At 40.1% G+C, this 15,159-nt stretch overlaps 2 protein-coding genes across 3 annotated transcripts; both read right to left on the bottom strand.

The window, feature by feature from the left end:
* Positions 1-289: 289 nt before the first annotated feature.
* LOC114763693 (protein ABHD1-like) lies at positions 290-9,027 on the bottom strand. Its single transcript, XM_028953453.1, is given in 12 exon segments — positions 290-295; positions 1,280-1,329; positions 1,332-1,452; positions 1,619-1,659; positions 1,712-1,859; positions 2,407-2,455; positions 6,169-6,321; positions 6,412-6,524; positions 7,216-7,230; positions 7,232-7,262; positions 7,598-7,709; positions 9,021-9,027. Coding segments are annotated over 12 exon segments (846 nt in total).
* Positions 9,028-9,702: 675 nt separating this feature from the next.
* ctsbb (cathepsin Bb) lies at positions 9,703-13,751 on the bottom strand. Of its 2 annotated transcripts, none has more exons than XM_029002614.1 (10): positions 13,729-13,751; positions 13,438-13,569; positions 13,212-13,297; positions 13,022-13,136; positions 12,285-12,400; positions 11,994-12,079; positions 11,766-11,909; positions 11,564-11,680; positions 11,295-11,423; positions 9,703-10,427 (listed from the first exon to the last, which is right to left on the bottom strand). In XM_029002614.1, exons 2-10 carry the CDS (start codon positions 13,558-13,560, stop codon positions 10,351-10,353), a joined length of 993 nt encoding a protein of 330 aa, XP_028858447.1. In that variant the 5' UTR covers positions 13,561-13,569; positions 13,729-13,751; the 3' UTR covers positions 9,703-10,350. The 2 variants fall into 2 exon arrangements, with proteins under 2 accessions (XP_028858447.1, XP_028858446.1); XM_029002613.1 differs by having other exon boundaries at positions 13,717-13,746.
* Between the last annotated feature and the right edge of the window lie 1,408 nt (positions 13,752-15,159).

Below are 15,159 nucleotides of genomic sequence, written 5' to 3'. Positions count from 1 at the left end.
TTACAGACTTCGTTTTCTCAATGCGAGTCAATATGGGTAGAGACGATGAGAGACAAAATAAGGCCTGATAGTTATAAAGGAAATATGAAAAACAAAAAATTTAATTATACTGCCAGCATTTCCATCACCTTAATGTGTACAACAAATCTAGTTTAAAAATAAGACCCTGGATTAATTCAGATGCAATTCAGATGCAATGTTTCAGAACATGAATTACAACAACATAAAATACATTTCATCATCTTACACTATGATTTTATATCAGTGCCATCTAGTGTCTTCATTGCTCTTAAAACTGAAAGTGACAACAGAACACAGGTAATGCAGAACCGGTCAGGATGAAAATTCTAACAATTCCTAAAAATCCCGCTCTAACAATAACCTTTAAATATATGCACTGAGTTCCTGTGTTGAATGGCCCTTTTACAAATAAATAAATAAAATATAAAATGCTGCTGACAAAACCCCCCACCTTCATTATAATAGAAAATTATAATGAAGAATAGAATAGAATAGATTATCATCTGAGAAAGTGTTTTTTGCCACATTGACTCATTTCTCTACTACAGCAAATATAAGTGTAGATAACAAAAATATTTTTTCAGTTCAAAACACATAACAAGATAAAAAGGCACAATCAACTCAAATCATACCATGCAGCAAGCCAATTATTTTCAAGAAAATGTTATTACCACTGATAATGAAAAATGCCTTACTGGCCCATGAGGGCAGTGAGGCCATTTGAAAAATAAAACATGCTATCATCATTATCACATTTAATTAGATATTTTTAAAAAGTTCCTTTGAATGTCCAAGCACCCCATCCAGCATTCAGAGCTTTAAAGGAAGGAAGAAACACAACTCCAGGCCGAGAGTGATTTGTAGTGTGAACGACTTGGCTTTTTTTTTAGGTTCTTTCAAGTGTGTAGTTTCCATTCATAATACATTACCTGATCTACCTTAATGTTATACATAGTTTATACAAAGATTGAGACATTTGACACATTATTATTTGTGGGGGGAAAGCAGAGCACAAATTTCTTCATTTGGGGTTTTCTCCTCAACCCCTTCCTTTTCTACTCATCAAAGGGATGTGCTAGCTTTTGCCAAGTTGCTTAACTTAGGGGTTCCCTTAAGATATACTGAACATGTTGGGGTCCCCTTTGGTACAGAGTAAGATCCTGTGTGAGCTTGTTTTTCTGTATTATTGTTGTTCATTTAGGTATTATTTGAATATATATATTTTTTCTCCATTGGGTTTCGGGTATGTTTTTTTGACCCTGTCCTCATTACCACAGGCTGCCCTCAGGTCTGCAGCATGCTCAATGCCGCCTGAATGAACGGGCCAAACAGGCGCTCCATGTATCCCTCGCCACGGTGGAAGAGGGCTTCCAGAAAGCCCATGTGACCACCAAGTGATGTCCCCAATAGGGCCACGTTAGGCAGGCAGAGCTGGAAACAAAGTGCACACAAATAACTTTGTCTAATCGTTCAAATGCTACATGTACCAGGTTCCAGGTTCCGAAGAAACTTTATTTCATTCACTATGTACTGTCTAACACGTATATAGCTGAAATGACAATAACTTCAACCTCAACTTCAACAAATCTCATTTTACCCTGCAATAATTATATATCAACAAGACAGGTGAGGAAACACCTATTTGGAATGTACCATGTTTAGGAGAGAAGGGGTCTGCATTGTCATCAGCTGTCATCAGCTGCACTGAGGCAGAGATCAAGGACGGTGGAGCCTGGCAGCTTGTAGCCAGGGCCGACCGCCTGGTAGTATTCCATGCAGGACATGTAACCAAACATCACAGAGGTGTAGTGCTCGTCAAACTCTCGAACGGTGCGAGACTGGATTATGACAAGCATTTCATTCTCAGCGCTCTTGACTGGAGATGCAAACAGTGGACAATAACAGCCTTGTGTACAGTAATAAAAGATGGGAATTTCATGACCTTTCAGGAGATTAAACAAAAATACACATTATGTAACCAGGAACATAGAATTATGAGGTTTTTATGAGGGAAAGTAAAACCTAATGTTGAGTTTACAACACAAAGAAATATAGAACATTATATTTAAACATTATATTTAATAAAGAATTTAAATATTTTGGAAGAAGAATGGTTGAGTATTTGGAAACTTCAACAATCTACAACATAATCACGTATTTGGAGAGAGCTCTGTTGGAAAAATGTAGTAAGAATGTACGATGCTGTTTTTTAGTGATGTGACAATAATAATAAAAAAGTTATCAGGAAAAAATATATCAGGAAGATATAAAAGAAATGGCAGAATTAGCAAAAACAACGTTTCTTCTATATCCGAAGGCCTGATTTGGGAACCATGGCTTGGATTGGAAAGAACCAGACAGAGGGTAAACAATGGTGTAACCCACCTTCAGTACATGGACCACATCTATTACAGTCTCCAGCATCTTCCTGTACCTGTCAGATAAAGAGAAAAGATACAAGATTCATTTACTGTAGATTCAAGTACAATAGGATGTTGTATGGAGCAAGAGTATAATAAAATGGTAATGATAGGTTTGCTGTGTCTGTCAGTGTAGTGTCCAGAGCATGAAGGCGCTACCAGGAGACAGGCCAGAACATCAGGAGACGTGGAGGAGGCCATAGGAGGGCAACAACCCAGCAGCAGGACCCTACCTCCATCTTTGTACAAGGAGGATCAAGAGGAGGAGAGCCAGAGCCCTGCAAAATGACCTCCAGCAGGCTACAAAGGTGCATGTCTCTGCTCAAACAGTCAGAAACCGGCTCCATGAGTGCCCAGTATCCACAGGATGGGGTTGTGCTTACAGATGAATTTCGTCACTTTCACAGATGAAAACAGGTTCACACTGTCACTGAGCACATGTGACAGATGTAACAGAGTCCGGAGACACTGTGGAGAACGTTCTGCTGTCTGCAACATCCTCCAGCATGACCGCTTTGGAAGTGGGTCAGTAATGGTGTGGTGTGGCATTTCTTTGGGAGGAGATCCCTCAGGAGACCTCATCAGAAGCAAGCCCAGTCGTTGTAGGGAGTTCATACAGGAACGTGGAGACCACACACACTACTGAACCTCATTTTGGGGCAGTGGTGGCCTAGCGGTTAAGGAAGCGCCGTCCCTACACACTGCTCCCCGGGCGCCTGTCATGGCTGCCCACTGCTCACTCAGGGTGATGGGTTAAATGCAGAGGACAAATTTCACTGTGTGCATCGTGTGCTGTGCTGCTGTGTATCACATGTGGCAATCACTTCACTTTATTTTATTACTATTATTATTTTTGACTTGTTTTAAGGACATTACATCAAAGTTGGATCAGCCAAGTTCTATTTTGAGTGTGACTCCAAATCCAGACCTCCATGGGTTGATAAATTTGATTTCCATTAATAATTTTTGTGTGATTTTGTTGTCAGAACATTCAACTACGTAAAGAACAAAGTATTTACTATGAATATTTCAATCATTCAGATCTAGGATGTTTTATTTTAGTGTTTTCTTTATTTGAGCAGTGTACATTGTTATCTACACTTAAATCTAGATCTGGGCTGTAAAATGAAAATTATCACAAAATTGCTTTAGTTTGATAGTCTGAATAGACTCATTCAGTCTACCTTTGATTACACGAGAAGCCAATGAAATAGTGCTGAACCGTACTGAACCAATCACACAGTTGGAAAAGTTGCTGTTGACGTCAGTTAGGTTGACTGACAGAGCTGCCACACCAGTCATGTTGTTGCCTTTCTTGCCTCGCGGTGCCTCCACTCTGTGGGATGGAGAGCAGGGCAATATCAACTCATGGTGCACGCCATCTATGCAGGTCCGGAAAACAAATCAGCCGGGACGAGATCAGAACTAAGTATTTATTTATAGAGCAGACCTGCCCTAAAACCCTTCTTCCTGTCTAGACACACACAATCAACGTGTCCTGCCCCCAAAACATCTCAATCTCCCACAATGCCACCCACACTTGGCAAGAAGAGGCAATGGGCTCCTCTTCTAACAGTGTGGTGGGAAAAGAGTTACAGCTCACATCAGTTAAGTAAGCGTAGCTTTACACCTGCTAAAGCATGTACAACAAATAGTACGACAAGCAATATGGTTACAGAATCATACAGGGAGTGCAGAATTATTAGGTAAGTTGTATTTTTGAGGAATAATTTTATTATTGAACAACAACCATGTTCTCAATGAACCCAAAAAACTCATTAATATCAAAGCTGAATGTTTTTGGAAGTAGTTTTTAGTTTGTTTTTATTTTTAGCTATTTTAGGGGGATATCTGTGTGTGCAGGTGACTATTACTGTGCATAATTATTAGGCAACTTAACAAAAAAACAAATATATACCCATTTCAATTTATTTATTTTTACCAGTGAAACCAATATAACATCTCCACATTCACAAATATACATTTCTGACATTCAAAAACAAAACAAAAACAAATCAGCAACCAATATAGCCACCTTTCTTTGCAAGGACACTCAAAAGCCTGCCATCCATGGATTCTGTCAGTGTTTTGATCTGTTCACCATCAACATTGCGTGCAGCAGCAACCACAGCCTCCCAGACACTGTTCAGAGAGGTGTACTGTTTTCCCTCCTTGTAAATCTCACATTTGATGATGGACCACAGGTTCTCAATGGGGTTCAGATCAGGTGAACAAGGAGGCCATGTCATTAGTTTTTCTTCTTTTATACCCTTTCTTGCCAGCCACGCTGTGGAGTACTTGGACGCGTGTGATGGAGCATTGTCCTGCATGAAAATCAGGTTTTTCTTGAAGGATGCAGACCACTGCTTGAAGAAGGTGTCTTCCAGAAACTGGCAGTAGGACTGGGAGTTGAGCTTGACTCCATCCTCAACCCGAAAAGGCCCCACAAGCTCATCTTTGATGATACCAGCCCAAACCAGTACTCCACCTCCATCTTGCTGGCGTCTGAGTCGGACTGGAGCTTACTGCCCTTTACCAATCCAGCCACGGGCCCATCCATCTGGCCCATCAAGACTCACTCTCATTTCATCAGTCCATAAAACCTTAGAAAAATCAGTATTGAGATATTTCTTGGCCCAGTCTTGATGTTTCAGCTTGTGTGTCTTGTTCAGTGGTGGTCGTCTTTCAGCCTTTCTTACCTTGGCCATGTCTCTGAGTATTGCACACCTTGTGCTTTTGGGCACTCCAGTGATGTTGCAGCTCTGAAATATGGCCAAACTGGTGGCAAGTGGCATCTTGGCAGCTGCACGCTTGACTTTTCTCAGTTCATGGGCAGTTATTTTGCGCCTTGGTTTTTCCACACACTTCTTGCGACCCTGTTGACTATTTTGAATGAAACGCTTGATTGTTCGATGATCACGCTTCAGAAGCTTTGCAATTTTAAAGAGTGCTGCATCCCTCTGCAAGATATCTCACTATTTTTGACTTTTCTGAGCCTGTCAAGTCCTTCTTTTGACCCATTTTGCCAAAGGAAAGGAAGTTGCCTAATAATTATGCACACCTGATATAGGGTGTTGATGTCATTAGACCACACCCCTTCTCATTACAGAGATGCACATCACCTAATATGCTTAATTGGTAGTAGGCTTTCGAGCCTATACAGCTTGGAGTAAGACAATATGCATGAAGAGGATGATGTGGACAAAATACTCATTTGCCTAATAATTCTGCACTCCCTATATAGCTTGGACACTGTTCAAGGCTCAAATGACATTGCAGGTTCGATGGATTCCATAGCTTGGAAATGTTTTGTCTACTTAAATTACTTTCAAAAAAGAAAAAGAAAATACCTTTGTACCAGCACCCTGGCTATAATTTTCTTTATTGCAGTGGTCCACATTCTGACAGTAAATAATACAAATAATATGAAAGATGTTGTCATATCTCTGTTAGAAAAAAATATTGTGATCTATATCAATATTGACTGATATGAAAATAGATTTTTTCTCCATGTTTTCCATATTCCATTTTGCCCAGTTCTACCTATATCTACCACTATTACACAGTAGGAGATCAGTAATTACACAGCAATTTATGTGCCTTGTGTTGTCTCTCTCTAGCATTTAACATTCTTGTTTTTTTACCTTGCATTTCTGAATATACTAAATGAATATCACATTTCTCAAAAAAAGGAGACATAGTGTATTTCTGGGCATTATTTACTCACCACTTTACAGTGTTGCACAAGTTCCTGGTCAGGTGGGGCAGTGGTGGCCTAGTGGGTAAGAAAGCGGACCCGTAATCAGAAGGTTCCACTGAGGTTCCAATGACCTTCCTCTTTGAAGAAGAGGCAAGCTGTCCTGCATTTAGCAGTAAAATCCTTTTTAAAAAGCAATGAAAACAAACTAAAACTTGATGAGATGAGATCTCATCAAGCATTCTAACAGTCCACATAAGGAATAAGGCTTACCCTCCACAGGACATGCCACTGCCAAGTAGAGGGGCTTGTGGGAAAAGGTCCTTTATGTGGCTGACCACCTGCTCTAGGTCAGAGGTGTCTGCAGCACAGAGCGTAACATGGGTCTACAATGTGCAGAAAAAATGGACCATTGGACACACTCACTTTCTTTCAATAACCATACTAGTCTTGTCACTCAGGGTCGTGGGTGACGGAGCCCATCCCGGGACACTGGGCGCAGGATGGGGACTCACCAGCACATCACATGGCACAAATGGACATTGTTCCTTTAAGACCTTTTACTAGAATCAGACTATTGTGTCTGTAAAATCCCTGCTTCATGGACAAATTAAAGAGCGTGTGTCCTTTCTTCTGTAGTGTTTGGGAACATCTGAGATTAGATCTCAGCACATCACCTGCTGTCTTTAATCTGATTTAAGGTGTGTCTCTGTTGTTTTGGGTGCCCACCTGGCAGTAAAACATCTGTGTTATCTCTCTTATCTCAGTAGTTCACGCTACAGACTCCAGGAAAATTAGCCTCAGATTTCTTAATACTTTAAATTAATTGATTAATTTTTACCCTGCAGTTCTCATCCAGCATGGTTTGTTTCATTCAGTTAAACATAAATTACATGTTCATTTTACAAATCCTGTTTTCTGCATCTGTCTTGCTTATCATCCAATTAAAACCTTTGGCATAAAGGCATCCCAACATGCACCTATACAGGTTCATTTAGGTGAAAACCTTTCAAACAGTCAAATATGGTTACACTAGCCTGACCATTTACAGGTGTAAGCAAATATGGTTATACTTACCAGTAACTCCTTCCCTTCCAAATCCTCTGTTATTGAAGACCACACACAATGAAAGAAAAAACAAAAATAAAAAAAAATTTTCAAGAATTTTCTGTACATTAAAACACAAAATGTAAACCTCACTATGTTATACTTTCATTTGAAAGTGGGAGTGAAGTGATTGCAGCACAGCACACGGTGACACAACGAAATGTGCCCTCTGTTTTTAACCATCACCCTGAGGGGACAGTGCTTTGCTCAGTGGCACCTCAGTGGCACCTTGGCAGATCGGGATTCGAACCGGCATTCTTCTGATTACGGGGCCACCGCTAGGCCACCATTGCCCCATTTTCCTTTGAGAAAAATACAATTTCCTGAGTATGATATAATAATCCATGTCCACCTATAACCGCTGCGTTGAGCCTGATCGACTGCATGGAGGACGTTGGTCTGCTGGCTGCTTCCAGTCATTCCCGGCAGAATGAGTGACAGTAAGTTCACTGTAAGAGTGAACTCTGAGTAAGAATAAGTTTACCAAGAAAGACACAGCATTGCACATTTAGAATGTTCTCTCCCGTGTCTGTCTGTGTTCGTTTTAACATGGAAAACTGCTTTTGCACAGTTTCTATAAGTGAGTCCTGGTACATGCATTACCGACAAGGGCAGGTGCTTCATAGAAAAAGGAACCTCTAACTTAGAAAGTCCAAGAGGAAAATACGAGGAAATATTTAGGAATGTAAATTTCACCAGGATAATTCTACAGAGCATTTTACAGGGTGTAAAAACACAACACAATCTTTATTGGCAGAAGAATGAAGTCCATAAAAAATCTGGTTAAATTTACAGTTGTAGAACTTTGTCCGAGAAATACAAAGTGAACAGTGTAGTTCGGATTACGGATCTCATAAAAACTCAATTCATCCTTTAGCGATACAAAATGTGTGTGTGTGTGTGTGTGTGTATGTGTTGGGGGGCAGATCTCATGATATGGAGGGAGATAGGGGGGTTAAGTTAGGGGGCTAAGTTAACCTCAGCTCGCGCCCAATGCACCATACATGGTGGAAACCCTACTGCTAACGGGGATGGAGAAAACATCCCAGACAGACAGTTTAAAGAGGAAACACAATGAACATGTGAATTCTAACACTGTCCACTGTAAAAACGTAACCTCTCCATGTCCCCTGTGGTACGAAAAGTACTTTTGTTCAATGAGCTCCGGCCTAAAGCAACATGTGGCACCAGCTGTTACTTTCTGTAGGTGATGGTCGGATCGGACTTGACGAAGATATAAATCAGCATCTAAAGGCGTCCGCAGCCAGCACCACGGTGTAGCGCAAAAACTCTCTGTCACCACCGGTTAAATCCACAGAAACGTACACAGCAAGATAAAAAGCAGCGGACATAAATCACACACTCTGCTATAATTAAGTAACACACAAAGATTAACAGCAGTGACGTTTTTGCCATTTAGTGCTACAAGAAGGAGAATTGGACAGGGGTGTTGCTGGTCTCAAGCAGAAATACATTAATATTCAAAGGTTTAAGTCATTTTAGACATGAAAACACACCTGAAAAGAAAAGAAAAATGATACAAAAAGCATAAATTAAAAAAAATGTAAAATAATGAATTATAGTTGAACTCGCACCTGTTGATGTGCTAGATACCGTACCACTGAGAATTTGGCCAGTTTTATTGCTTCTTAGATCTGTTTTGAGCTGTACTACGATTATTGAAAAACTGTTCTAATAATGAATGAAGCTTTTACAAACATATCATGTTACTGGATCTCAAGATGAATTGTTACATATGTGAAAAAAATAATTACCAGACATTTCCAGGTTCCAGAGTAATTTACAATATATACAATGTCTGGAATGGCATTTAATGTCAAACAAAAACAAGAGACTTTCCTAAATGAGCCATAAACTGTTCATCGTCAGCGTACAGCACATTACTGGGATAAAAAAAAGAATCTGCAAACACCAAGGATTTTCACATGTTTCCAAAGAAAACGGCAGAACTACGTCTGCGGGAGTTTCGAAGTACGTAATCGGATAGAGGAGCAGAAGTAGAAGTGGCTGCAGGGCAATGGGACTGTCCTGACCTGTATCTACCCATTTTGTGGTATGTAATTATGTCTATCACATTATGCCTAATTATGTCTATCACATCTATCACATAATGGGAGGAGTGTTTTTATTGAAATACTCATTCTCAATTATTTAATCTCAAGCCCCTCAATACAATATGCAGTCACATTGTATAAGAATCGTTGTATCGTTTTTTTTTTTTTTTTTATAAGAGTGTAAATCCTATGGACACCCTCTGACCTTACACTAGGGTTAGGGTTAGGGTTAGGGTTAGGGTGGTTTATGCTCACCTTACTCCCTACTCCCATCACACTCCCACATCTGTGAAAAAGTAATGACAAACATGTTTGAAAGCTTTGATTTTGTAAATCATATATAAGGTGTGAAATAATTAGAAATTCACTCAGACAGGCAGAATAAAATACATACGTTTATTTGTGATTGAGCGCAGGCCACGCCCCCCTGATTCTCTACAGTTAATTCCTTCGCTTTATAAGGTTGCCCGCACTGGTGTGTCAGGTTCTGGTATTGCACTGCGAACCGAACAGTCGCCTTAAACACTGTTTGCTCTTAAGACGCTTGCGTTCCCTCGTCATAGTCAAGGTTGAGTGGGACATTCTGGTTTAGGTGCTGTTGCTGTGTTTTTGACCTCAGGTCCTTTTCTGGCCCTTGGAATCCTAGCCGGACTGTGAAAGTGTGTTTGTTCTCACCTTCCCTCCCCTTGTATCCACATTCTTCTGATAATGAAGAACAGATCTTGTATATTTGTTAGTTTTTTTGAGTTATTTAATAAATGTGGTGGAAATAAAGGTCTCGACCTTGTGCAACAACCTTGTGTGTGATATCACGTCCCATAAAACCTTATCACTAGTGGATTAATTTGTGTTGATTTGGCATCACATTTAACTAAATGTGTATATACATGTATGCTTTACTAAACATCAACCTAAACGTCAACCTAAAATCTTATCAAATGTTTAAACAAATCCATTGGTACATTTTGGACTTCTGTATCTTTGTTGATGAGGCTGGTCAGCAGGTAACAGTGACTGGCTGAAGGCATCTTTAAACTTTCGGCATACCAGCCACAATCTCCGACTCAATTCCGCATTCATCATTTCCCCTCAGGATTTTAAAGTAACCTGGAGTTCAAAACAATGAGACAGAAAGACACAAAGGCAATCAAGTGACACACTTAAGGTTCCTTATTTGGGTACTATGGTAATTATTGTGGTTAATTCAGATTTCAGTGGTTTCCTCATGTTTCAGACACAATTTATTTGGCGACTGTTCATTATTCATTCCTCAATTCATTTATATTATGTTATTACTACATTTTTCAAGTTATTTTTAGGCATTTTTAGTAGCTTTTAGTAACTAAAGCTAATGGAAAGGTTTAAAATTGTTGTAAGTATTCTTGAAATGGTGAGCTTAACACTATTAACCTTGGAATGGAAGCTCCTGGAGAAGAAGGGAAGCACAATCTCATTCTCCAAGATCATTAACTGCATTGTTGAAGCGATTGTTCTAAATATATTTAGAATTTCATTTTTCTCAAACTATATCTGAAAATATGATGTTATCCTACATTCTCATCTAGACAAAAACTCAATGCCACCAAAAGCCAAGGTGGGCAGTATTGGCCTAGCAGTTAAGGAAGCAGCCCCGTAATTTGAAGTTCAAATCTCAAACCGCCAAGGTGCCACTGAGGTGCCACTGAATAAAGCACCGTCCCCACACACTGTTCCCCGGGCGCCTGTCATGGCTGCCCATGGCTGTCATGGTTAAACGCAGAGGACACATTTCGTTGTGTCACCGTGTGCTGTGGTGCAGTGTTTCACAATGACAATCACTTCACTCACTTAAAAAACTGGGTGAAAAAAATGGTGTTTTTAAACTGAGTTTCTAACAATTTTTTGATAATGCGTAGGGGCCTATAGTTGAAGAACCTTATCACAGCATATTTTTTCAAAACAATGAACAATTCTGTCATGCACAAATGAACTCACCATTGTTTCCCCAGTCAGTGTTCCAGGAGTTTGCAGCCAGCCAGTAGGGAGTGCCATTCTCCACACCCCAGCCTAGGATCTTAATGGCATGGCCACCCAGTACCTCACCAGTAACATGCTGGTACACACCTGATAATCAGCACAACAGACATCAACAGACTTCACTAAATAAAAACGTAGGCTTCCATCTGTAATCTGTACAAATGTGATGGTTACGCCGAGCAACAAGCTCCTTGTCCCATTTTTTCTTGTGTCCAGGGTGGGTGTACCTGTTTTGTACTGCAGGAAATCTGCATAGACGGTGAAGGCAGCCTCCACTGGGCCGTTCTTAAAGATCTCTGTCATGATTTGATCTGGGTCTGAAGGTACACTGTATGAGGTCTTACCTAAGAACAGACAACACAGAGCTCAGCAATCAGACTATAATTTTATTGCATGATCATTTTTATTAGTTTAAAATGAAAATAGTACCAAAATATTTGTCCTCCTTGTAGGTGGGACTGTATCCAGTCACACATTCCTTTACACACTTTGGTGTGTCCTGCTCCCCAGAGCAGGGTGGTCTTGAGCCATTCACGTGATGCTCACAGGGCGGGATGGTGTAAGGCCTGCAGCCTGCACCAGAAACATCCAATCAGACAAGATGATCGTCCTCACGTCACCAATTCTGCCAAAACCAGTTGCATTATTAATGCTCACCAACATTGGAGTCATACAGGCCGCCTGTAACCAAACCATTTTCATTCCAGTAGTCCCAGGCAGCAGATGGGAAACCTCCAAAACACCTTTAAAATGAAACACCCCACGTTAAAGAGCCATTATTGCCAGTTTTTGCCGTATATAAATTATATTTAATTGCAAGCTATTGTTAAATGTATTAAACAGTGTAAACACTGAAGAATGAACCCTAATGCTAAGGTGTAGTAGTAGCCTACAAGCAAATTTTAACAAGAATTACTCATTCTCGAAATGTTCAACAGATTCAAATACCCCATGCCACATCCGTCACAGCACGACAGAAGGTCCTCGGCAGAGATCTCAACCAAGATCTTTCCGTTACTGTGGATACAGTACCGATCAGACATGGCCTCTACAGCACCAAAGGCCTGTGGGGGAACAAGTGCCAGTCGCTCAGGAACCAAAGACATCCATAGGCATTGCATTTTACCTAAACTTTAATCATGTTGGCATGGCTATCATGCTACTTTTCTCATGTAACTCAGCATAAATGTTCGCTGTTATTACTTTTACTCCTTTAGATTTTTCGTTTATGCTTTTATTTATTTTTATTAATGCTTATTTATTTATGCTTCACTACAACATGCAAAATAATGGTTATAACAAAATATATATTAATACGATATTTATAGTATTTTAGTGTAGTATAGTTTAATAAAATATCAGAGAATAGCATTGTATTGTATAGCCTACTGTTCAAAAGTCTAGGGTCATTTAGAAATTTCTTTTTTTTTTTTAGAGAAAACAATAGTTTGTTTCAAATTAACATCAAATTGATGAAAAATCCAGTCCAGGCATAGTTGATTTAGGTGATTTAAAGAAACAATAAAACTGGAGAAATTCAGAATAGTGTGCATCAGCACATATGGGTATGACAACATCATTATTTCTAACTCTGTCAGTCAGTATTTCTCACAAGTATTCTCTCATTCATTTCTCCATTTCTAAATGACCCTAATGCTATGGTGCCGAAGCAAAGCCTGCAGTACCCAGCAGGAACCACAGGAGCCTTGGTCCCGAATCTCCTGGATGGTGGGGCACTTGGGCCACTGTTGCCTTGCATCAAACTGATCAGGCAGGGTGAAGCTCTTGGGAAAGGCTTTCCTACACACCAAAAGCATTTCAATTTATCTTTTCTTTTGCGTTAGTGACATTTCTCTTTGTCACTGATTTACTCACATCTGAGGCTGCTTTGGTCCCCTGAGGATCGTCCCACAAAGACTCTTCAAGTAGGCCAGAGGGACATTCTGAAAGTTGTGTCCTGCCTGGAGGGGATTGGCAGACAGTGAGCAAGACCCTTTTTCTCCCGAACAGAAATGTCCAAATCTGAACTGAGGATAAGTCCATTCCCACCTCATTCGTCATCAGAACAATTTGCATTGCGCATAAAAGAATATAGCACTACCTTCCATGTTGTCTTGGCGCTGTTGATGTACTTGATCATGTCGTCTGAAAGCGGACGGGGGCTCGGTTTGGCCCAGATGCCTGGCAGTCCGCAGAGCAGACACAGGAGTGTGATGCGCAGCATGCTGAAGTGCTGGACATAAAGCATCGTTGGAAGAATTGGTCGACATTACTTGCACAATTTTACCAATACGCCAACAAACGCATGGAAAGAAACCGCGGATCAGCGTTAAAGAGCGAAGCCAGCCTCCCCTGAAAAAGAACGGGAAAACGTATTTACCTGGAAATGTACCTGTGTCTGTGTCTTGGTTTCTGGTCTTGTGCACTGAACTGAACGTCGTGAATCAGCTTTTAAACCGCGATGAAGTGTCATTTTGTCACACGGCAGTCAGCTGATTCAGTAATCTATTGCAAGAGAAGCATTTTTGAAGTGCACTTTCCTTGCATCACAATAACTTCTAGATAATATAATTGATTATGTTTTAAGAAGGTATATATTTTTGATACCTTGCATGCCTGAGCTGTGTTTGCGTTCAAATGTTTAAAAGGAACGGCGATGAATCAAGGCGTGTTTTATTCGGGTCAGAGTTCATTCGAATGCAGTTGACTTTGCAAATGAAGCGCGCACATGATACGTTCAATCACTGCTGTTTTTTTTTTTTTTACGGCAGAAAGCGCATGACATGCAACACATTTACTCCTAAATTTGTGCGACTCAGTGTGAGCTGGTTTGAGGAGGAGGATGATTGTAAAGTCACAATGACAAGTCATGCTTGAATCGTGACTGCTTCATGTGCATCAGCTTATACAGATGCAGGTGTGCGTAGGGGAGGGGGGGGGGGAGGGGTTGGTCACCATAAAAAATATCCCCAACAATGATGCCCTTGTCCAGAGCAACTATCAAGTAGTAGTAACAGGGACAGTCCTCATGAGTCGGTGTTGGTTTTACATGTTTTTGTGGTTGACGGATATTCTGTGCTACACAGACCCAGAGTACATGTTTCCTTATCAAATTTTCTTTTTGAATCCATATTTGGTTGACAGGTTGTATGGTTTTCATTGGAGATTGTGCAATACTACACCCAAAAATGTACCAAACACATAAACAATTTCCTGTTGAAAATATATCGGTATTATGGCCATCCTAAGTCAGGTACATGAATTAACAGATAAAAGTAAATTTCTTACAATTTCTGTGTTCTATAAATAGAGAAAAAGCTTTAGTCAATGCAGTCTTGAAAACAAAATTTAAAAAAGCATTAAATTCTATATCTTGCTATATCTATAAATGCTATATACATCAGTCCGTAGAGCAGGAATAGAAGTATCAGAAGCTTGTTGAATGTGTGTATTTAAGCTGAATTAAAAATGTTAATAATAATAAAAATAATAAAAGATGAAACACAAAACTAACAAAACCCTATGCAGAGTATTCTAAGAAATAACAAAGAAAAATGGTGCTTGAGACTCAAGTCCCTGTGACACGGGTGAATAATTAATGGCTGGGTCTCAGAGGGTTAAAATAACTGTTGACACGAATACGTCTGTGAAGATTCTGTCATCCAGGTGAATTTGTCTGAAACTCGAATCATGGCAACCAGACTTTCTCTCTTTAATGTAGAGACGTTTCATTCTGCATCCACAGAACGAAGTGTTGAACTGCTGGTTTGTGGGGACTTGAACTTATTTTGCACACACACACAAGCACCACATCTGAGAAGAC

The sequence above is a fragment of the Denticeps clupeoides genome, chromosome 14 (genome assembly GCF_900700375.1).
Source record: "Denticeps clupeoides chromosome 14, fDenClu1.1, whole genome shotgun sequence".
NCBI classification, from domain to species: Eukaryota; Metazoa; Chordata; class Actinopteri; order Clupeiformes; family Denticipitidae; genus Denticeps; species Denticeps clupeoides.
Note: the sequence above shows the minus strand (reverse complement) of the source record. Positions and strands in the feature narration are given on the sequence as shown.